Source organism: Macaca thibetana, chromosome X (genome assembly GCF_024542745.1).
Source record: "Macaca thibetana thibetana isolate TM-01 chromosome X, ASM2454274v1, whole genome shotgun sequence".
Classification (NCBI taxonomy): Eukaryota; Metazoa; Chordata; class Mammalia; order Primates; family Cercopithecidae; genus Macaca; species Macaca thibetana.
Window position 1 is genome coordinate 65,935,160 of NC_065598.1, and position 23,285 is coordinate 65,958,444.

The window sequence follows — 23,285 nt, forward strand, 5'->3', positions numbered from 1 at the left end:
TGGCAAAGTTGACTGGTCCCTCCCTCTATGGGAGGGACACCTACCATCCTTGTTGCACTAGGTTGCAATTTCTTCTTTAACATGCCTGCCTCTCTAATTCAACTGTGAGCACCTCAAGGGCAGGGCCATCTGATTCCCCTCAGTATCCCACTTAGCCCCCAGCACAGTGCTTGAAACATAGTGAAGAAATAGGCCTCCCAAATGCCTGAGAGTTTTGTCCCTTGTCTCATTTCCTGCTACTCCCTTCCCCACAAATTCTCACCATCAATGTAGCCAAACTGCCACACTTGTGGTTTCACAAACATACAAAGCTGCTCCCTACCCCTGAAACTTTTCATCTGCATTCCTTTTATTTGGAATGCCCTTCTCAACCACCCATCCAAATCCTGCTACTTAAGAAACTAGCTTCAATTGTCCCTCTTTCAGAAACCTTTTATGTACCCACCCCAGCCCACCTCTGAGTAGTGCTAACGATGCCCACCCATTTCATTTAACCCTTGGCATCCCTTCGTGTTACTCAGGGGAAAACCAAGACACAGAAAAGGAAAAGACTCTCAAGGGCACACGGCATTTCAGCAGTTGAGTTATTATCCAAGGCTCTAGTTCATGAATCCTCCCACTAGCCAATATACATGTCTTGCTTCCTTATATAGACTATAATTTCCTTTAAGGAAGGAAAGCCTTAGCTCTTTTATCTTTCCAGGGCCTTACTGGAGTGTTAAGAGAATTCTAGAGTCAGACTGAGTTTCTTTCTTAGCTGCTCCGGTTACTTTAGGCAACAACCACAGTAAACCTCAGCTTCTTTGTATGCAAATGAAGATAACAGTAGTACCTATCTCACAACACTGTTGTGAAGACTGGATGACGAATGCATGCAAAATGTATAGAGCAGTACATAGCACATAGTACACGCTCAATTAAGGCTATTTTCTTTATTGTTATTATTCTTAATATTAACAAACGCTTGCCGGCAACGGTTGACAAAAAATTACAATGTGAGAGTTACTGGGAGTGAAAGGGAGGGAGGAAAGCAAGCCGACCACAGAGCCAATGGAGTCCAAACAAGGTTAGTGGCGCGGCAGGACGTTTGTACGTCTGAGTTCCTAGTGCCATGTGACTCTGTGAGGGCCCCAAGCACATGGTTCCATCCGGGCGGCGCAGCTTCCCTAACTCTCCGTCAGCTATTCTCAGCAGCCTGTAGGGGGAGCCAAAAAGCTAGGACGGGGGCTGATGCTGGCGTGGGGGGAGCGGGTAGGGGGTGGAGGCTGCTGGAAATATTCCTAAGGGCAAACACCGACACCCCACCACTACTATCTCAGCCCACTGCCTTGCCCCCTCCAGGACGCTCTCCAAACTCAGTCCTCCTCAGCAGCTAAGCTGGGAGCTGTCCTTCAGCACCAAGGGCCGCCTTGTCCTCGGGCAGGACAGTGAGGGCGACGGTGGAGTTAGGGACACTGGACTGGTCCGATCCGCAGCCGGCTCGAGCGTCTTCCAGTCACGGGGACGGCGGAGGCGACCCAGGGAGGCAGCAAGCAGCTACGAGATGCCTCCTGCCCCCTGCCTCCAAGAATCACCCTCAGAAGTCCCCTAGCCCTCGGGGGAGTGAGGGACGGCCTTGGGGAGGAAGGCGGGCGCCCGGGTTAGTGGGGGAGGGGAAGCGCCGGGGCCTGGGACTCAGCGTGTGGCGTGTGCACGCGGGCAGCGGGCGGATGAACGGAGGCGCTGAAGTGAATGGAGTTGGGGGTGGACTGGAAACATCCCCAAACAGCACCGGCTGCGGCCGGCGGGGGCTGGGGCGGGGTGGGGTGGGGGGAGTCCTGAGGCGCAGGCGCAGTCGGGGCACCAGTCCCGCTCCCTCCTCCTCTCCGTGCCTCTTTCTCCGCCCTGCTCCCCCCTAAACACACTTGCACACGGGCTCTCAAGGTGTTCTCCGCACAGCGGAAGATGGCGACAGACTGAGGGGGCATGGCCAGCGGGAGCCACGGGGCCGTGCCGCTCGGCTGCCGCCACAGCGGTGCGAACGAGAGGCGGAAGCGAGAGGCGCACTAAGTAAAACCCGGTGTCCGCGTCCGGCGCCTGTGGCGCTGCCGGGAGCCAGGTGGCCCGCCCGAGCCGGAACTCCAGGAGCAGCCGGTGCGGAGCCAGAGCGGAGCCGGCCCGGGACTGGCCCCGGCGAACACCCGGAGCGCGAACGAAGCCCGAAGGGCCCGGCAGCGGACCGGTCGGCTGGCCTAGGAAGGCGCGAGCGAGGCAGGGAGCGGCGCGGAGCGGGCAGCGGGCGGACGGGCGGGAGCGGAGCGGCGCGGGGCGAGGGGAGCGGAGCGGAGCGGAGCGCGGCGGGGCCCGCACGGCGGCGCTGAGGGGCGCAGAGCTGCGCCGAGCCGAGACGGCCGGTTTGGAGTGCGAGCCGGGCGGCCGCCGGCGCTGAGTGAAGTGGCGCGGAGCCGAGGGCAGCTGAGGGGCCCGACACTATGAGGAGTGCGGCGCCGCCGCCGCAGCCGCCACCGCCCCAGTGCCCCGCACCGCCCCCAACCGGGACGCCGGGCAGCGCCTAGCGGGCCGGGCGGCGGCGCCCGGGCTGAGAGCGACGGAGCGCGGGAGCGGCGCGGAGACGGCACCAGAGCGCCCCGCGACTCCGGCCTGAGCGGGGCACCGGGCCGGCCGGCCTGCCTCACCATGCAGCCCCCGAGGTAGAGCCTGGACGGCGCCGAGGAGCGCAGAGCGGCGCGCAGCCAGCCCGCCCGAGACGGCCGTCCGGCCTCGCGCCTGCCTACTCCCTCCAGCCCGGACCCCCCTGAAATATGTTCAGGGGCGCTTGGATGTGGCCCGGGAAAGACGCCGCCGCGCTGACTATCTGCTGCTGCTGCTGCTGCTGGGCTCCCAGGCCGAGCGACAAACCTTGCGCCGACTCCGAGCGGGCGCAGCGATGGCGACTGTCCCTGGCGTCCCTGCTCTTCTTCACCGTGCTGCTCGCTGACCATCTGTGGCTGTGCGCGGGGGCCCGGGCCCGGCCCCGGGCCAGGGAGCTGAGCAGCGCCATGCGGCCGCCCTGGGGGACCGGCCGGGAGCGGCCGCCGGTGCCTCCTCGCGCGGTGCTGCCGCTGCCGCTGCCGCTGCCGCTGCCGCCGCCGCAGCCCGGCGAGCCCAGCGCGCCCCCGGGCACCTGCGGCCCCAGATACAGCAACCTGACCAAAGCCGCCCCCGCCGCCGGCTCTCGGCCGGTCTGCGGCGGCGTCCCAGAGCCCACGGGGCTGGACGCAGCTTGCACCAAATTGCAATCTTTGCAGAGACTTTTCGAACCCACCACCCCGGCTCCCCCTCTGCGGCCCCCTGACTCCCCTTCCCGTGGCCCGGCCGAGTTCCCCTCCGCCAAAAAAAACTTGCTCAAAGGCCACTTTCGGAACTTCACTCTCTCCTTTTGCGATACCTACACGGTCTGGGACTTGCTGCTGGGCATGGACCGCCCCGACAGCCTGGACTGTAGCCTGGACACCCTGCTGGGGGACCTGCTAGCCGTGGTGGCCAGCCCGGGCTCCGGGGCCTGGGAGGCGTGTAGCAACTGTATCGAGGCATACCAGCGGCTGGACCGACACGCTCAGGAAAAATATGACGAGTTCGACCTCGTGCTGCATAAATACTTACAGGCGGAAGAGTACTCAATCCGGTCCTGCACGAAAGGCTGTAAGGTAAGGACTGGCTTCCGCAGCCACAACAGCCGCCCTGGGCAGCGGCAGCGGCAGCGGCAGCGGCAGCGGCAGCGGCAGCAGTGGGATGGGAAGAAAAAAGGAAGTCTCCCTTTCTACCCACCCCACCACTCCCACCGTGCCCAGTGCAGCACTAACCAGTGCCACCCTGGGACCCTCCCTAGTCAAGGGGCCTCAGGGATTCAGGTCAGGTAACCACCTGGCCAACTTCTATTAATTCCGGGTTTGGGCACCTTAGGCCTGGGGCTTCCTGGAGACCTGCCCCCTCATGAGTGGGGAGGGGCCACGGGGCCCTGAGCTGACAATGAGGTGGCAAGAGGGATTGTGCTCCCCCCAGCCTCCATCCTCAGCCAGCCATGCCCCCCTCCTTTCCGAAGCTGGAATTGAACGTCCTGGGACTGGCTGGTACAGGGGGAAGGCCAAAGACGGGAGGAAGAATATTTGGCAACCAAACCCTCACCCTTTGGCTTCTGCCAGTGGCTGAGAGGAGGAGCACTCCTGGTGGTGGGACACACCAAACTCTTGACCTTACGTGACCTGAGGTGGCTGGCCAGAGCCGAGGCAGGTCAACCCCAGGGGGTGCCTGTCTTCTCCCAAGGAAGTCACCTGCAGGCTCTACTCCCCTGACAAAGGAAGGAGCTGGGAACAGGGAACAGCGACTGGTGGGAAGGCCACTGAAGGTTGGTGCATTCTCATACAAAACTCCTAGTGCCTTCCCAGCACCCCAGGGTGACAGTGGAGGGAAAACTGGCTTTCTAGCTGCTGGGGATAGGTATCCAGAGGAGAGGCGAGGCAGCTGCAGAACAGGCCCGCCTAGGGAAGAGCCGAGTGTTAAACTTCTTGATCCTCGGCAGGGTTGCTCTGGACAGTTAGGTGGGTGAGGGCTGCAAACATTTGGGACTTGATGCTACTGCCCTGCTCACCCGGCCTGGCCAGGTGACCTGCCTTTGGGAGGAAAGAACAGCAAGGTCAAAGGGTCAAATGACAAGGAGACTGGGAGGGGTGGTGACCTCACACATCCTCGAGCTGGGGCCAAGAGCTGGAGAGTGAGACAGTTGCTTTCTAGCCTAGCTCGTCTCCCTCCAAGACTTTGGGGAGGGGCAGAAAGTGCCCTTTTCCATCCAGCATGGCCCTTGTGGACTTCTGCAGGGCTTCCATGCTTTTGGCGGGTTCCCTAGGGATTGGGGGCAGAGGGTTGGGCAGGAAAGGGGTAGTTCCTCGCTCCTGACTTCACTTTCTCCTTCTCCTTTTTCCTGCTCTCGTAACCTAGCAGTCTCCCTCCCGCCTCCCTCAGCCTCAGCTGACTCACTGCCTCACTCACACTACCAAATGAGATATTCCACTTCTTAAAGGTGTACAAGCAGATAGACACACACACTGCCATACACCATCACCACCACCCTGGGCAAAGTCACATAGACATGCAGAGAGGTCATCACACCCACAAACAGTGTCACAGAAGCGGATGCCGTGTCACACACACGCACATCTCCCCATGGTGTCAGAGACACGCAGGCAGAAGTACTGTCACATGAAGAAGGACACATTTTATCTTAATAGAGACACATACCCTTGATGTCAGCCACGGACACATACACTCAGTGGGAGCAGAGAGACAGGGTCCACAAGCAGATGGAATCGAGGATGTCTGTTTTTTGTGGCCCTCCCTTCAACCCCATGGCCCTGTTTTTTTTGTTTGTTTGTTTGTTTTGTTTTTTTCCTCAATCACCAGTATGGATGAGAGGCACACCACAACTTCCCCACGGGGTTTTCTCCATGTTGTAGTCGATTCCGATTTCTGTCTGGACCTGAACTAAATACAAATCTCTCATGTTGACTGTTTTACCAAGCAGTGTGACGTAGAAGAAATATATCTGATCTCTCTGATTCAGGAGGCCTTATCACCTCTACCTCTTGTAAGTGGTATGACCTTGGGCAAGTCACTTCACTTTCGTAAGCTTTCATTTCCTCATTTGTAAAACAGGGATCGTCATCCTTGCTCTGCCCACATCCTGGGTCTTTTGTGGGGAGAAGGTGCAGATGTATTTTGTAATAAGAATATAACATCTGACATTAACGTAATGCTTAGGGTTTTTCCGCCCCTCTCGTGTATGTTATGAGATCAAGGAGGCTGGTGATACTAACACCATTACTCCCGTTTTACAGATGAGGAAATTTAGGTGCAAGGGGATCAAACGGTTTGCCCTAAGGTCACTCAGATAATGAGCAGGAGTGCCAGGACTCCAGCCCACCTGTTTTGGTGCTAAGCTGGTGCTTTTGCCATGGCCTCACATCAAGTTCCTGATGGCCCTCCCTCCTCTCCTTTGTCTTCTTGTCTGTCTCCAGCAAACCAGCGAACTCCTCCTGCTCTCTTGCTGCCTGCTGTGCCGGCAGAAGGGCAGTGCCAGCTCCACAGCTCTCTTCCTGCCTTTCCCACCCCTTGTCCAATGCTCTCTCCCTCAACTGAGGCCAGACCCACCTAGCTCTCGAATCCAGCTGTATGATGGGTACTAAGGGAAAAGACAACCTTGCTACCCTTCTTGGACTGTAGGCTCCTCTCTCCTCAGCCCCTCACCCCACCTCCCTGGCAGGCCTTAGTTGCCATTCCCCAACCCTGTTCCTGGGCTCCAAGCCCTCCTGTCCAGTCCCCACTCCAAATGGGATCCCTGGGAGATGATGCCCCACCCTCAGAGCTTCTCCAGAGTGGAGAGCCCACAGCCCCAGGCCAGGATGAAGACGCTTTCTCTACTTCTGGAAACCAAGCTGGGAACCTCTGTTCCAGAGCCAGGTGACCCCCTGTCCCCAGGGCCCTGTCCTGAGTGCATCAGTTAGCTCTTCCCTGGGTGGCCCCCAAAACCCTGTTCTCTGCCTTTGCAATATCTGCCCCTGTTTCAGGCCACACGGGGCCCCACGAATCATACCTGTCCTCGCTGCTGCCAGTGACACCTCCCAATTTAGTACCAGCTGCAACATTTCCTTAATGTGTGACTGACTTCCTCTCACACAGCAGGGCAATGTTAACTTAGGCAGGCCGATGCCCTTCCCCGCCCTGGCCTCTCCCAGCTCCTAGGGTCATGCCTCATCTCTCTCTTATCTCCCTGTGCATCCCCCCAAGCCCTGTTTCCTCCAACCCCCACCCCACTCTCTTGGACCTAGCTAGGGTTACTGGACAACCACCTCACTCCCCCATGCCTCTCCAACCTCCCAGTTCTGCCACGCTTCTGCCTTTCTGATCGCCTCTTCCCCCACCTCTCTCTTTCCTACTCTCTCTTCAGAACATTCAGACTAGGGGGAGTGATGGAGATGGGGGCGAAATCCTGACTTCTCTCAAAGCTATTGATCTGAGAGGGAATAGAGGCCCAAGGGAGGGACAGTTCTTAGCTCTCTCACCAGCCATAGGGTTGCATTAGTAAAGATGAGTACCCGGGGAAAGATGTGATAGTTCTGCTCTACTCCAGACTGACCCAAGCACACCTGGCAGACAGTGTGTTTGATTTTGGGTCTCACACTGACTGGGCTGAGGAGGAGGCAGGAACCCATGTTCTTCTGGAGAGAGTAGAAGGAGGTGTCTCACTTGGAGAAGAGGCGACTCAGGCAGACATGCTGTCTGACGTCACACCTCAGAAGAGTTGACATGGTATACATGAAGAAGCATGACCTGCGTAGCCCCAAAGGGCTTTTGTAGTTAGAAAGTCCTAGGTTAAAACGTAGTTCTTTTATTTATTACCTGTGTAACCTTGAGCTAAGGACGTCAACTCTCTGAGCCTCACTTTTCTCACCTGTAAAATGGGGCTAATTCATTGTAACAGTCCTGCGAGGTCATTATTAATGAGAAGAGTCTTTACAGTACCTAGACCTGCCATAGCAGAGTTGCTCAGTTTCTTCCTTTCAAAACAGGAACAGACTGCCTTAGGAGGAAGTGAGTTCCTCCTCCCAGGAAGTATCTGGCCCGGTACAGGTGGACCCCTGGGGAAAATGCCATGGAGGCAACTCTAACACCAGATTTTGAGCAGAGTTGGACCGGGTGACCTTTGAGGTCTATTTCTGCCTGGATTTTAGGCCTGTGAGCAAAGCTTGCTCCTTGAACAGCAGCACTGGATGGGGAGGGCTGGGGAAGGAGGTTGGTCCTAACACCCACACAAAGAGAGGGGGTGGGGGGCTGCCAGAGCCAGCGCCTTGCCTTCTGCCCGTACCCGCTGGGGCCCTGCTCTTCCTCCACTCCGGCTGGCAGCTGTTTCTGCCTCACTGCCTTCCTCTCTCCTCCCACCTGCCACAGCTTTCCTGCCAAGCAGGACTCCTTGCTAACACTGGGTATGAGGGGTGCTGAGAGCAGGGAGCTCAGGGCACTGGGTAAAGGGCAGGAGCCCCAAGTTGGCCAGTGGTCTCTGTTACCATCACACAGGCTTGCAGTCAGGGAGCAGTGCCCCACAGGCAGCCTCCCTGACCCAGGGCTCTTAGAGCCAGAGAGGTGCCCTGGTCCCTGTTTGGGGGTAGAGGAAGGGGCAGGCTGTCAATAAACAGCCTCTTGGGAGCCATGGCAAACCCTGCCCTGGGAGAGGGGCCTCCAGATCCACAGAAGCTCATCTCGTCACCAAGGAATGTGAGCATGGGGTTCTGGGAAGGAGCAGGAACCAGGAATCCTGGAGCAGGGACAGAGAGGAGGCAATGTTTATAGCTAGGACAAGGACACAGTGAATTAAGACTGGGAGTGGGAAAGTGGCCTTATGCTGCTCACACCTTTCCAGACCCTTCACGCCCACTCTGACCTGCCCCAACTCCAACCCCCATATTCTTCCCACATGTTAGCTCACACCCAACATGCCTATCCACTTTCCAATGACCCTACAACCTTCCCAATCTTCTACTTATCACCCTAGGCTTTTCCCAAGTCACACCCACGCCTTACTCCCTCTACCTATAGTCCTCCAACCCCTGCCCCTCCTGACAGTGACCTCTACCCCCTTTTACCCCAACTCTGGACCTCACTCCCCACCTCCTTCCTGTCAACAGTCAGCCCCTCACATTCCACCTTACTCCCCCTATTCCCATCTCCCACCTGATACCCCGCCCAAACCTTTACTCCAAGATCCCACACCCTCTTCTGGCCCGCATGCCCCTTGGGTGTTGCATCACTCACACTCCACTAACACTTTACCTCCCTTTTCCCCATCCCTTGTCTTGCTCCCTTTCATCTTCTGGTCCTGTCTTCTGCCCTCTTTCCTCCTGCCTCCCCCTCTCCCTGTCTACTCTCTTTCTCCCACTTCCCTTCTCTCCTTACCATTCAGGGTAGACATGTACATGTGTGCATGCACACACAGACACACATCCCCCAGTCTTCTTCATGGCTACTTCCCATCCTTCCCGCAGGCTGGTGCCTGACTACTACAGTCACCATAGCAACGGGAACCTCCAGGAAGGATACACTGGTATCTCCTGAAGGTGGGGGTTGGGGGAGTTAGGTGGAGAAAGGGAGCTAACAGCCTCCCACCCATTACCATGGTCTGGCAGGAAAAGTCTTCTGAACATGGTGAAGGTGGAAGTGAAGAGAGGGAAGACAGTGGGTGGGACCAAGATCAAAGGAGGGTCAAGAATCTCCCAACACATCGTAAGCATGAGAGGGTGCTTCGAAGCCATGCAGGTGCATGCTGGTCCCCTCTGGATATGTCAGTACCCTAAGGAAAGGGTATACCCACTTTTTTACATGTGGGGAGGGACATCGGCTAACACCTCAGACTCAGGGGTGGGAGTGTGTCCTAGAAAAACTTCTCCTTCGGGGCAGTTCTTCTGTGCCCCCACCCTCTGAGACTGTTTACCTGCTGTGTGCCCGTGCAGACTGGGCATCAAACCTGCCCTTCCCAGCTCATTTCTCAACCACATGTGGATTCCAGCTGCTAGTGTTAGCTGAAAGCCAGGGGTGGCCCCTGCTTCTGGGGGTCTGGACAAATCTGGACCACTACAAGCACCATTCTCCAATGCTGCCCTGGTAGGTCTCTGGGGAATGGGTATGTTCGCATTTTGTGTGATTACAAGCACACAGACCAGAGTGTGTGCAAGAGGCCAGGGATGCTGGACCAGCCTTTTCTCCCTGGGCATAAAAGTGGGTTCAGTAAAGCCTGAATTTTTGATACTGTGAGCCAGATAGGTGCTTAGAGGGGAGAGCAAGGGCACCAGGCGAGCTGCAGCTGGCTCTGGAGAGGGAAGGAGTTACTACGGAGTGACAGGGACTGCCAGGGCCAAAGCTCCTGCTGGAACGCATTCTGGGGAAAGTAGCTGGAACCTGAGCCACAAGTCTATGGGCCAGAAGATGAGGCCAACTGGCTGCAAAGATGAAAGAGCTAAGAAAGGGGAAGGAAAGAAGAAAATTGTGAGCCTTTGAGTGCCTAGGAGATGCCAGGGGCTTTATATATGTTCATGAACTCATTTAATCCTGGCAGTCATCCTAGCAGGCAGGCACTATCATCATTCCCATTTTACACACGAGACAACTGAGGCTCTGAGGTGAAGTGACCTTCCCAGGCCACGTAGCAAAAGGACTGGCATACAAACCTAGGTCTGTCTGTTCTTTCTCCAGTGCACAGCTGCATGAAGAAAATGCTAATAATCTCCTCCAGCTGTCAGAGGTAGTGCCCAGCTGGCTACTGAGAGGCTGGGCTGAGAAGCTGGACGGACTGAAAGGGAGGCCCAACAGAGCCTACTGGCAGCTTAGAGGTCCTCTGGAGTGGCCCAGATCCAAAATGAGGACCCACCAACATCCTCTTTGTTCAATATCCCAGTCTCTTGTCCTTGAATCCAGTGACAATCACTGTTACCTTCCTGGAATAGCAACAAGAGAATGGGCACAAGGAAGGAACTGTAAAGGAGACAGGAGGACCTGGGCTCCTCTCGCCTGGAGGGAAGGTATCTCTGTTATATTCTCAGCCGCAATCTGCTGGAGGGATCAAGCAGAGCAAGAGGGGAGAAGGTGCAGAATATTAACCTAAGTTAGTCCCTAAGCAGGCCTAATGCAGGCCTGAAACCCTGGCCTCCACATCCACTGCGCCTCAACATGTGCAATTTCTCCATATCCTTGCCCATGCTGGTAGAGCTGGAAGGGAAAACGACTGCAGTAAGACTGTCGCCCCAGAGTCCGCTGAGGCCTGGCATGGGCTTTGGATGCCCAGTTCTCATGCAAGGGTTTTGGTGAGCCCCTAACCTTGAATACCTAGGCTTTTTTTGGGGATTGAAGGAAGTGCCAACCCACCAAATTCTGCCAGAAGAGGGGCATTTGGTGGCGGTGGGTGTTACCAATGTTCCCTGTCTTACTTGGTTTTAAGAAGATAGCATGGCTACCTGGCTGATCTGTGAAAGGTGAGCTTGTCTGTTTAGTGTTGAACTCATTAAAACTTCCAACCGAGTTAATCTCTTAGAATTATTATAGTCTCAGAATCTTACAATAATATCTTTTTTTTTTTTCCAGTTAACCAAAAAGGTCTTGGAGAAATTTTGGAAAGTAGAAGTATAAAAGGAAAAAAGTCCCAGAGCACTTAGTCTTTTTTTTTTCCTGTGGTAAAATATACATAACATAAAATTGACCATTTCAACCATTTTTAAGTGTACAATTCAGTGGAATTAAGCACATTTGCAGTATTGTACAATCATCACCACTATCTGTTTCTGAAACGTTTCTATCCTCCCAAACAGAAACTCTGTGCCCATTAAACAGTAACTCCCAGCTGGGCGCAGTAGCTCATGCCTGTAATCCCAGCACTTTTGGAGGTCGAGCTGAGCAGATCACCTGAGGTCAGGAGTTCGAGACCAGCCTGGCCAACATGGCAAAACCCCAGCTCTACTAAAAATACAAAACAGCCAGGCATGGTGGTGCACACCTGTAATCCCAGCTACTCAGGAGGCTGAGACAGGAGAGTCACTTGAACTCTGGAGGTGGAGGTTGCCATGAGCTGAGATTGCGTCACTGCACTCCAGCCTGGGTGACGAAGTGAGACACTGTCTCAAAAAATAAAAAAAAATTAAAAAAAAATAACTCCCCATTCTTCCCCCCTTCCAACCCCTGGTAAGCATTATTCTACTTTCTGTCTCTAGGAATTTGAGTAGGTACTTCATATAAGTGGAGTCATACACTATTTGTCCTTTTGTGTCCAGCTTATTTCATTTAGCATAATGTGTTCAAGGTTCATCCGTGTTGCAGTATGCACCAGTACTTCATTCCTTTTTATGGCTAATAGTCCATTGTATATCTATGACATATTTTGTTTATCCATTCATTTGTTGGTGGGCGTTTGGGTTATTTCCACTTTTTGGCTATTGTAAATAATGCTGCTATAAACATTGAACATTGGTGTACAGGTATCCTTTGCATCCCTGCTTTCATTTCTTTTGGGTTTATATTAATGCCTAGGAGTAGAATTGCCAGATCATATGGCAATTCTATGTTTAACTTTTTGAGGAACTGCCATCCTGTTTTCCACAATGGCTGTACCATTTTACATTATATTACATTTTATGTTATACATTCTGCACCATTTTATATACATAACAGCAATACACAAGAGTTCCAGTTTCTGCACATCCTTGTCAACACTTGTTATTTTTGAAGTGTTTTCGATAATAGCCATCTTGATATGTGTTACTGTATTTTTACATAGTTGAAATCATAGTGTTTTTTACCCTGCTCTTTTAAGCTTGTTACACTATCTTTTTATATAATTAAATATTCATAAACATCATTCTTGATGAGTGTACAACATTCCATCATGTGAATGTAATGTATTTAACTAGTCCCCATTGACATCTATGTTACTTCCAACATTTTACTATTATAAATAATACTGTGATGATATTCTTTGTTCATAAATCTGTTTCAGAACTACGATTCTTTTTTACTAATAAATGCTATCTCAGTCATTTTTTCTTATTTCTCTACTTTGCTGAATTTTTAAAAATCACAAAATAATGCATGCTCTTTGTACCAAATCTAACAATACAGTGGTTTATAAAGAAAGCATTAATGATCCTCCTATTAGCTCCCCTCCCAATCCCACTGCCTGAGGTCCCTGATGTTAACAATATGGAATGTGTTCTCCTACCCCTCTGTCCAGGCTTACATAAACGTCTACACACAAAATGACTTTTTCTTTCCTTTTGCATACAAATGGGAGCATAGACATTAATTCTGCAAGATGAAGTTTCAGAGCTAGACTTACAGAATCAAAGAGTATTAACCTTTTTGAGGCTCTTGACATACATTACCAACTTTCTTTCAAATTACTGGGTTATTCTAGTTTATACCCTCACCAAAAGTGTGAGACTAATGCAGCACACTTTTCCAGTATTGGCTATCACATCTTTAAAGCTTTACTAATTTGGTAGTTGAAAAATGGTACAGCATTGGCTTTTCATTTGCATTCCTTAGGTCAGATGTTTGTTTTTCTTGTTTATAGGCCATTTGTCTTGCCTGCTTTGTGAATTGTCTTTTCATGTTTTCTGTTTCCCTTACTGATTTGTACGTGCTTTTTTGTATGTATTAATGATATTAACCTTTTTCTAATCACATTTGTGGCAGATTTTTTTCATTTGTTATTTGCACCATAGAGCTGAGAGGAGGGAATGGAAAGGAAGAGAACCATTCCACAAACTTTGTGTCCTTTATCTTACTTAATTCTTGCATCTGCCTTATGAAGTACATATATATTATTCCCATTTTACAGAGGAGAAGACAGGCTCAGAGAGGTTAAATGGCTAGCTTAAGGTCATCCAGCTAGTAAGAGTTGGAGCTGGGATTTGAACCCACGTCAAATCCAGGGATTTGAATGGCAGCAGACAATGGCACCACCCAGTCTTTGCTGGTGTAATTATACTATCGGTAAAGCTTTGTGTGGTAAAGCTTCGTGCTAGTTCCTTAACAGGCATCATTTACAGAAAAGTAAGGGTACGTAATTTTATTATCTCCATTTTACAGATGAGGAAAGTGTGGATCAGGGAAGTCCAGTAACTTGCCTGAGGTTTTATAAGCAGTATGAGCAGACCTAGGGTTTGGGTTTGGATGGCATGACTGTTTGAGTTTAAAGATGTTTGACCCTGTCTTCCCACTGTATTTGCTTACTCCCTAGGCATCAACTTCTTGGATCCAACTTGAGGCCCAGGAAGGAAAAATACCTTTCTCACAGTCACCAGAAAGTTAGTGGCTGAGTCCCTGTCTCCCTACAGGAGGTGACTTGTCCAAATTCACACAGTTGGTGGCAGAGCCAGAATCTGAAGCCAGCTCTAACTGCCTGTCTAACTGGAGCAGGGGCTTCTCAATGAAGAGAATTTGTGGAATATGCTGGGGAGAAGGAGTTGGGGAGAAAGTGGAGTGCAGAGATACCCCGAGACTTTTCTGAAGGAATGGACTCTGGCATTGGAGTCTTCCAGGGTGAGGCTACTCTAGAAGCCCCCAGATGGTAGGACCTGGGACAGGAGAACTCACATTCTGAGGCAAGAAAATCTTTCTTCTGAAGACAGCTGCCTTCCCTTCACCAATTGTTAAGATTAAAACAGGAAAAGTGAGCCTTCGGCTCTGGGTAGGAAGCTGATGGGTGCAGAAGCAGCAAAGCAGTGTTTGCCTCTTTTTAACACCTCCATCTCCCAGGGTGTGTGCGTGTGTACGTGTGTGTGTGCATATGTGTGTGTGTGTGTGCGTGTGTTGAGGAAAGAGAGAAAGGAATACTTTGATTGTGGAATGGAAATGATCATTCGTGGCACCTAATATCCAAATGCTATTCCACCCACATCTACTTGCAAAGAAAACTTTACTCATATGGAGAATGGACTACACAGACTGATTTTTACAGAGTCGCCCCTCCCATCCAGACCTACAAATCTCTCCCTAATTTGATGTGAAATTATGTCAAAACAAGATTTGTTTGAGTCCACAGGCTTCAGCGGTTGTAATGAATTGAAGGGGACCATCCCAAGGGCAATATGAGTATAAAAGCTTGGACACCGAAGTCCAGATTAACCTGACTTCAACTTCCAGTTCAAAATCTGTCTTCTCTGTAGAATAGCTGTTGAGAACTTGAACATATTCTTTAATCTCTATTGGAATCTCACTTTCCTCACCTTTGGAACTAAAAAATAGGGTTATTATGAGGCTTAAATGCCATGAAGCATGCTAATCTCTTAAGAGCACAGTGCCTGTGAGATGGAAAGTGCTCAAGACAGGCTAGCCACATTGTTATTATTATTATTGACTGTGGACCTTGGACAAATTATTTAAACTCTTTGGTCCTCCCTGTCCTCATCTGTAAAGATGTGTCTCTACCTCAAGGGATGGTTGTGAGGTTTCAGTGAGTTAAGAAATATCAGGGTCAGGTGATTAGAACAGAGCCTGGCATATAGTAAGCACTTAATAAATGGTAGCTATTATTATTCTCTCCTTAATTAGGTGTGTTTAATCCAAATGACTGCTTAATATCTAATTGAGATTGGCAACACTGGGGCGGGCTACTTAGGAGTAGGGAAAGGTAATTTGTGAGCAGGAGGTGAAGTATCTGGGGTGGGAGATGACGAGCCAGAGGATTCTAGTGAGGGAAAGCACAAGGATATGCTTAGATGGGGGAGTAAAGAGGCAGAGAGGGAGATGGAAAGACTCCAAAGCCCTTGATTTACCTCATCACTAAAGACCAAGCACAGCTCACAGTCATCTTTGATCACATCTCTGTTCTCTCCAGCCTCTCATCTTTCTGGCAAGGCACAGCATTTGGAGGAGGAGGTAAAGATCTGTCTTTAGTGATCCCTGGAGAAGGCTGGAGATTGCTGCCTGGGCCTGGGCCCGGGCCCAGGTATAGCTGTATGTGGCAAACAAGTGTGCCTGGGAAGGGGAAGTGTGTGCAGCTCAAGGGAACCTATGGCTGTCACTGTCACACTGGCACCATTCCCATGGTAATCTGCACAACCATTGTGCACAGAAGCTCCCAAAGATCCCCTCCTCTCATCTTAGTCCTCTGTGTGGCTGTGGGACCCCTCATTAGCTCCGTTGCCCTGATAAATTTACCGTGGTCCAGATAGTGATGAGGAGTAGATGATCCAGGGCAGGGCAGTGCAGGGCCTGGGGCTCTGCAGCAGGTTCAGTGTGGGCTGAGTCTGGCGAGGTTGGTCAGATCAGGTCTTGGAGATTTTGTTTTTTGTTTTTGAGGTTTGTGGCTGCAAAGCAGTTTGTTTTTATTTAAAATTCAGTTTATCAAAGTACTGTATCTTCATAATTTTAAATGGCATGTACAAGCTATATACATATACACACATATATATGTGTACACACACACACACCTCAAGCCTCACTCTTCAGAGTCAAACACTTGAGACACTCTTGACTGTTTCTTCTGATATTTACCTCAATATTTCTAAATGGTATGCTAATATTGCTATTTCTTGTTTTTTCTGTTTTAAATATTTGTGTATACACACACATATAGATAGATATTCACACATACACATATCTACACCTGTGTGTATATATCTCATTTATATGTATCCTTGTAGCTTATAAAGCTTTTAAATTCTATATATAAAATGTCTGTTAAATGACATATATAGATCTCAATGTTTATCATTAAAACAGTAGCCCTCTACTCCACCCCTGAGCCTAAATCTTAAGAATTAAATACTTCCAACTCTCTTAGCTGTTTTCTTCTGATATTTACCTCCACATTTCTAAATGCCATGTCAATATTCTATTTCCCAATTTTTCTCTTTTAAATATCTGTTGACTTTTAAAATGTGATTAGAGGAAGATTTAGTTCTTTTACTCCCAGCAGCACTTAACATACACACATGCTTCCCCTCCCCTCATACATTCAGTATTGGCAAATCAAAATTTCTGGTTTTAACAATATTCCAGTTTATATTACTAGAATTACAAATATTGTTCACAGCTGAGTTATGTAGAATACTGTGATTATGTTTCCTTCCTTGGTCATCTTGTTTGCATGGAGTTAATAATTGCCTCTTGTTTTTTGTTTGCTTAGTTTTCTCATTTTTTGCTGATACATTCCCAGTTTCTTTATCAGAACTATAAAATCTCACACAAACACTTTCATAACCCATTATTTTCACTTTTTTTCTTGGAGCTCTCCACCTTGCTCTAGTTGCTAGAGGTTTGGTTTTCAAGTACTTGTCAAGTACCTCCATGTGTATACCTCCTCCACTTATATACCCACCTCCATGTGAGGCCCTGAGGACAGGGGACAGATGAGTAAGATACAATCTGTCCTTGGTGAATCTACAGTCTCATGAGTGTATAATTTATAGAAATGTCTTACCAGAAGGCTCTGTGTTAAGACTGATCTAGGCTGTCCCTTTGGTCCCACACTCAGGCAGCCCTCCTCTTCTTTGTTTCCCATGAGTTACCAGAATGTGATACAGTCCCCCAAAGAGCAAATGTGACCCTAGACTGCATTAACAAAAAGTTTCTAGGACAGGAGGGCTGATACCTCTACTTCACGTTGTGTTGATAAATCCTATCCGGGGATTGTGTGTAGTTGCAAAGGACATGGAAATACAGGGACTCATCTGAATGTGAACAACCAGGCTAAGAGAGGACTGGAAACCACATCTTTTGAAATAGTTGAAAAAAACATTGGGGATGTTTGGCTTCTTGAAAGAGTAGTCTACACATAGCTATCTTCGATTTTATTTCCTCACATTTCCTTTTCAATTTTCTACAGGCTGGTTTCTGCCCCCACTGCTCCACTGAAACTGCTCTCACCATAATGAGACTGCCTCTTAATTCCCCAAACCACTGTGTTCCCATCTAAATCCTTATCTGCTGGCCACTCCCTATTCTTTGAAATTCTCTCCTCCCTTAATTGGCAGAATGCCTCTCTTCTGTTTCTCCTCCGGTCTCTTGAGCCACTCCTCCATCTTCATCTGATTCTTTTCCTCCATCTGCCCCTTAAATGTTAGTTTTTCTAGGGATCTGTTGATCCCTTTCTCTATCTACTCTCCCTAGGCAACGCCATCCACTTTCTAGGCTTCCACAATTGCTTACGCAGCCAGGGTGATCTAGGTTATGCTCTGGTAACAAACAACCGCCAAATATCTGAGGTTTAGCACAACAAATGGTTACTTCTTTCTCATGATACATGTCTGAAACAGGTCATCAGGGAACATCGGCTCATGATAGTCACCAAAGACCCAGCATGGTAGAGAATCCAACATAACACCGCTTCCACAGTCAGCATCAGAGGGAGGAGAATGTGGCACATCATACATTTGCTCTTAAAACTTCTCCCCAGAAGTGACTCATGTCACCTCAACTCACACTTCATTGACCAAAGCAAGTCATATGGCCATGCCTAACTTCAGAGGATGTGGGAAAGTGTAGTCCTACTATGTTCCTGATGACTAAGTCCCTAGCCCCTGATAACTTCCAAGCCTTTATGCAGACCCTCCTTCTGAGCTGACTACTGTGTCCAGCTGCCTCCTCAGCATTTCCACCTGGCTGACTCACATATACCTCAAAGTCAACATGACCCCAAACTGAATTTATCGTCTTCACCCCCAACTCTGTGCCTCCTGTTTTCCCTGCCTTAATAAATGAAACTATTCATCCAGCTACCCAAGCCAGAAGCTTGGTCATCATCCTGGATCTCTCCCTCTCTCTCATTCCCCACATCCTCAAGTAATCCTGGTGATTCTACCTCTTTAACATCTCTTCCCACATCCACCCCCTCCTCCCTATTTCTCAATTCTGCCGCTGTTGCCTTAGTCGGGGTCCTCATAACCTCTCACTCAGACTGTTGGAATTGTCTCGTAACTGGTCTCCATGCCTCCAGTCTTGATGCCTATACTCCATCATCCACACTTTCAGACAGAAGTCTGAAAAGTTAGTCATGTGAGGGGCAAGCGATCTTTAAGTAGGCAATTATTTGAAACCTATTAAAGGCTCTCCATTGCCTGTAGGATGAAGCCCAGCTCCTTGTCAGCTTCCAGAGCATATCATAACCATGGCCATGGCCTTCCTCTGCAACCTCATCTCCCATTGTGTCCCACTTTGCGCCCTCTAACTATGCTGAACTACCTACAGTCTCTAAACTCAACACTTCCAGGCCTTTATGCCTGCTCATTTCTTTGCTTGAAGTGTACTTACTCTTTCCATATTCCACCTAGTTACCTTCTACTCATTTTTTTTTCAATTCCTAACTCAACCCTCTCCCACATGGAGATGTTTTCCTGTCCTTCAGCCCTCAAAACACAGTTGATCACTCCACCCTTAATGCTACTACTGTACCAAGGAGATACAATGCTTCTTGACTTACAGTGGGGTTACACCCTGGGAAACCCATTGTAAGTTGAGAATATCGTAAGTTGAAAACGCATTTAATACACTCAACCTACCAAACATCATAGCTTAGCCTAGCCTACCTCAGATGTGCTCAGAGCACTTACACTAGCCTACAATTAGGCAAAATAATCCAACACAAAGTGTATTTTATAATAAAGTGTTGAATGTATCATGTAATTTATTGAATACTGTACTGAAAGTGAAAAACAGAATGGTTGTATGGGTACTTGAAGTATCATTTCCACTGAATATATATTGCTTTCTCACTATGGTTAAAATTGAAAAAGTGTAAGTTTCCCCATCATAAGTTGGGAACTGTCTGTGCTACCTATCACAGTGACTTCAAATGATTGATTCATATAATTGTCTCCCCTGCTCCTTGAAGACAGGAATCTTGTCTTACTCATCTCTATTATCTGTAGTTCCCAGTACAGTGCCAGGCACTCAGAAGATGTTCATGAAATGTTCGCATGGACAAATAATGAGAAAACCAGACTCGGAGAAGTCTAAAAATACCTGCAGGGTTGGCACGGGGGACAGGAAGGTAGCTGTTCCATATGGCACCAGAAGAGTTAGTAAGAGCCGCGAGTGAAGCCACAAGGAGGAATTAGTTCAAAAGAAGGAAGAACTTCTGTAACTGCTAGAGTTATCTGAAGATATGGGCTGCCCTAGGACAGCATGACCCCCTGTGACAAGGCTTACAATCAGAAACTGGATAAGCACTTGGCAGTGATGTTGGAGTGGAAATTCCAACAGCAGATAGGGCAGTGTTGTGATGGTTCTCATGGTCCCTTCTATTCTGGAACAGTCATGAACCTGACTCCTCTACTCACCTGATTGACATGGATTATCTAGGCCCCTTCAGAGCTGCTCCTACATTAGGGACACTGTTTCTCCACTGGACCAACCGTGTCCAGGCTGGGCCCATCCAGCCGCTGGCCTTTGAGCAGATGGCCCAAGAGGCTTGATGGTGGGAGAGCTTTCTGGAAATGTGCTGGCTCTAGGTTCTCACCCTCTTCTCCAGCCATCTCCCCTGCCTTTCCTTCAGGCCAGGCCACTTTGACTCATGATTGCTTAGTCTGAGAAGCAGGACAGCTGTTGCTTATTTTTTAGAGCCACTTAAGTAGAGCCCTATCATCCACCTGGATTTGCCCTTTAATGCCTCTAATCCCAGTTTGATTCTACCAATCCCAACGAACTACTTTCCCCAGAGTTACGTCTATGATCTCCTTCCTCTGGTTGAGGAGACTGACTCTGACCTAACCCTGTTCTGATCCAATACTTTGAAAGCCCCGAGTCAGGACTAGGAGCTCTTGGCTCTTTTCAGACCCTGCCCGAGGGGGTCCCTCACACACTTCTCTGTGTGCTGATGGATGCGGTACCAAGAGGCATCAGGTTAGCAATCAGGTTGCCTCCCTTCGAATCATGGCTTATAGTTGATTGCTTCCATGCCTCTGACTTGGCTAAGTCGACCCTCTTCTTTGGGCCTCAGTTTCCCTATGGGTAAAATCTGGGAGCGGAGTTTACTGTGGTGTCTGTGCACAGTGGATATCATCCCCATATGTAGCTCACATTGCTGCTTTGCCTCCACAGGCTGTGCGGCTGCAGCTCCAGCTGCTGGTCAAGGGCCCCAGGGGTACATTAGGAAGACAAGCAGCCCTGGAGAGAAGGCCTATAGGGAGGATTTGGATGGGGAAACAGGCCCCAGGGAGGGAAGCAAGTTAGAATCCAAGAAGGAAACTGCTTAACTTCCTGGTTGGCAAGAACTAAAGCTCTCCTCCCCGGAGGGCTTTTCAGCCCCAGAACCAAGGAGCTTGGGATGGCCTCCACTTTCTAAACTTTCTGGTCCTGAGTCCTGGCTTTGGGACGTAAAAGTCTTCTTTCTAGAGGAGAGTAGGGATGAGGATGCCACGGCCAGGGCTGCAAGCCTCAGAGCCGGAGAGTAAGGCTCTCTGGATCCTCCTTAGACTGGCAACTGCAGAGCCCAGGACGGGTGGTGACTCCTCTCATCTTGGCCCTCCCATTTCAGGAGTGCTCTGCAGCCCAGCTGGGAGGAGGGATGGGACAGCCTTCGCAGCTTCCTTTTTGGGTTAATTGGTGTTCCCTCTAGTTATTCCCTGCTTCCTTCCCCTCCCAGTTCCCATAGCAACTGGGCTGTAGCAGCCAGAACTTGATTGAGCCCAGCAGTGGCCCAACTGAGGTGGGGAAAGGAGGGCACCGCCAGGTCAATGCTTCCCACCCCCCCCACCCCCCACCACTGCCATCTCAAGGGTTCAGGATGGTTAAGCTCAGAGGACGGGACATAATTGGAAAGCCTTTTATGCCAGGGCTAGAGTTTGAAGAGCCTAACACGCCAGAGCAGGTCTGGTTCTCCTCAGCTCTCCTCCCCTCCCCACGCCCTGTGTCCTGCCTCTCAAATTTTGGATTCACTGTTGCTGGTAGGATTGTTCAGTAGGAAGAACCCTGGAGTGGAGGTGGGAAGCCAGGTTTCCAGTTCCTCCCAAACCGATGGTTCTCAACTGTGGCTGCATACTAAAATTGCCTGAGGTATTTTGAAAAACTACAGATGTGTAGGCTCCACCCACAAGGATTCTGACTTAGTTGGTCTGGGTGTGATGTGAGCCAGACAGGAGTATTTGTGTGTGTGTGTGGTTTTTTAGACAGGGTCTCACTCTGTTGCCCAGGTTGGAGTGCAATGGTGTCATCTCGGCTCACTGCAATCTCCGCCTCCCGGGCAAAGGTGACCCTCCCACCTCAGCCTCCTAAGTAGGTGGGATCCAAGGTGTGCACCACCACACCCAGCTATGTTTTTTTGCAGAGATAGGGTTTCACCATTTTGTCCAGGCTGGTCTAGAACTTCTGGACTCAAGCGATCCGCCAGCTTCAGCCTCCCAAATTGCTGGTATTACCAGCATAAGCCACCACACCCAGCCCAAGACAGGAGTATTTTTTTGGCAGCTCTCTGAGTGATTGTGATATGCAGCCAGAGTTGAGATCCTGGAGAACAAAAGAGCTCCGTGGTTCACCCAAAACTGACTGTTGTCTTGTTCTGAAACATTTCTTTCCCTGCATCCCTTGCCTCCAGCAAGCCCCACAACTCTCCTAAGCCAGGCCCTCCTGGCTTTCCTCCATCCTTGTAGACAAGTGCCCAGGAAGCTGTGACTGCCCAAACAACCTCCCCCTGTCAACCCCTGGCTCAGTCCTAACACTAATGAGACAGGGCAAGCTACCTAGGTCCATCTAAGAAACAGAGCTGCAGAGTCTAAGGCAGGCTTGTTGCCCAAGCTGTAACAAACACTGAGAGCCAGATCTTTCACCTGAGAAGGACCCCAGCCTACCTCTGAGGCATGAGGGATAGCGATGGCCTCCGCTGGCCAGCTGTGGGGCTGAGGAATTGGATTACCTCTGAGCCCCGTGTCACTCTTCTTCCTCCATTCCCCTCATTAGCTCCTTGCCTGTTCCTGCTTCGCCACCCCCAGGCCTGGTGTCCTCCCCAAGCAATCTGCTCACCCACTTGTTGTCATGGTGACTCTGGCTGGGGGTGTGGGGACTGAGTGGGGAGGTCGTCTAATTAAGGAGAAAGGCCACACTCCCAATGTCAGGCCACCCCTCCCCCTTCCCCAACCTACCCTTGGCTGGCTCCCTCCCTTCCTCCCTCCAGGAGCAGATGAGGGGAGCGCCCAGCCACCATAGCCTGTTACTGGGCTAATTGCAGTTGCCTGGGAGGAGGGCAGGAACTCCACTGGGGCCTTCTCACCTAGGAGCTGGAGCATTGAACTAGAAGAGCCCAGAAAGAATTCCACAGGGACCTCTGAGTTGCACTGATGGATGCAGGGTTGGGAGGGGGCCGATTGCACACATTTTGGGGTGAGGGTCAGGCAGGCTCTGGGTCCAGGCTACAGATATTGGGGCAGAGCCTGTGGACAGAGACTCATCTTGGCACTCAGGGGCTCAAAAGATGGAGGGAAGTCTCTAAGGTACTGGGACCCTTGGTTCTTGTAATTTCATGTTCTTTCCTGCCTTACTTCTGTTTCTTTCTCCTCCCCTTCTTGCACTCTCTTATCCCTCTTTCTTACCTTTGCTTTCTTACGCTCCCATCTTCCTTAGCCACTCTTATTCCATCTTATTCACCCCCTGCTTGTTCTTACCCGTCTTTCTTACTCCCTCTTTCTTACCGCTTCCTCTTAACAGCCCCGCTTACCCCTATCTCACCCTCTCTTTCAACTTATTTCACCCTCACCTCACTCTTAACTCTTCACCTCCCT

At 50.3% G+C, this 23,285-nt stretch overlaps 2 protein-coding genes across 5 annotated transcripts in view; one reads left to right on the forward strand and one right to left on the reverse strand.

Annotated features, from left to right (window-relative positions):
* The window catches only part of PJA1 (praja ring finger ubiquitin ligase 1), a 1,335,831-nt gene that overhangs the window by 575,106 nt on the left and 737,440 nt on the right, over nucleotides 1-23,285 (reverse strand). The window lies entirely within an intron of this gene.
* NALF2 (NALCN channel auxiliary factor 2) overlaps nucleotides 1,843-23,285 on the forward strand; it is a 28,197-nt gene continuing 6,754 nt past the window's right edge. Inside the window, exon 1 of the mRNA XM_050776242.1 lies at nucleotides 1,843-3,686. Coding sequence (XP_050632199.1) covers nucleotides 2,802-3,686 — 885 coding nt within the window. The 5' untranslated portion in view covers nucleotides 1,843-2,801. The remainder of the gene's footprint in view (nucleotides 3,687-23,285) is intronic.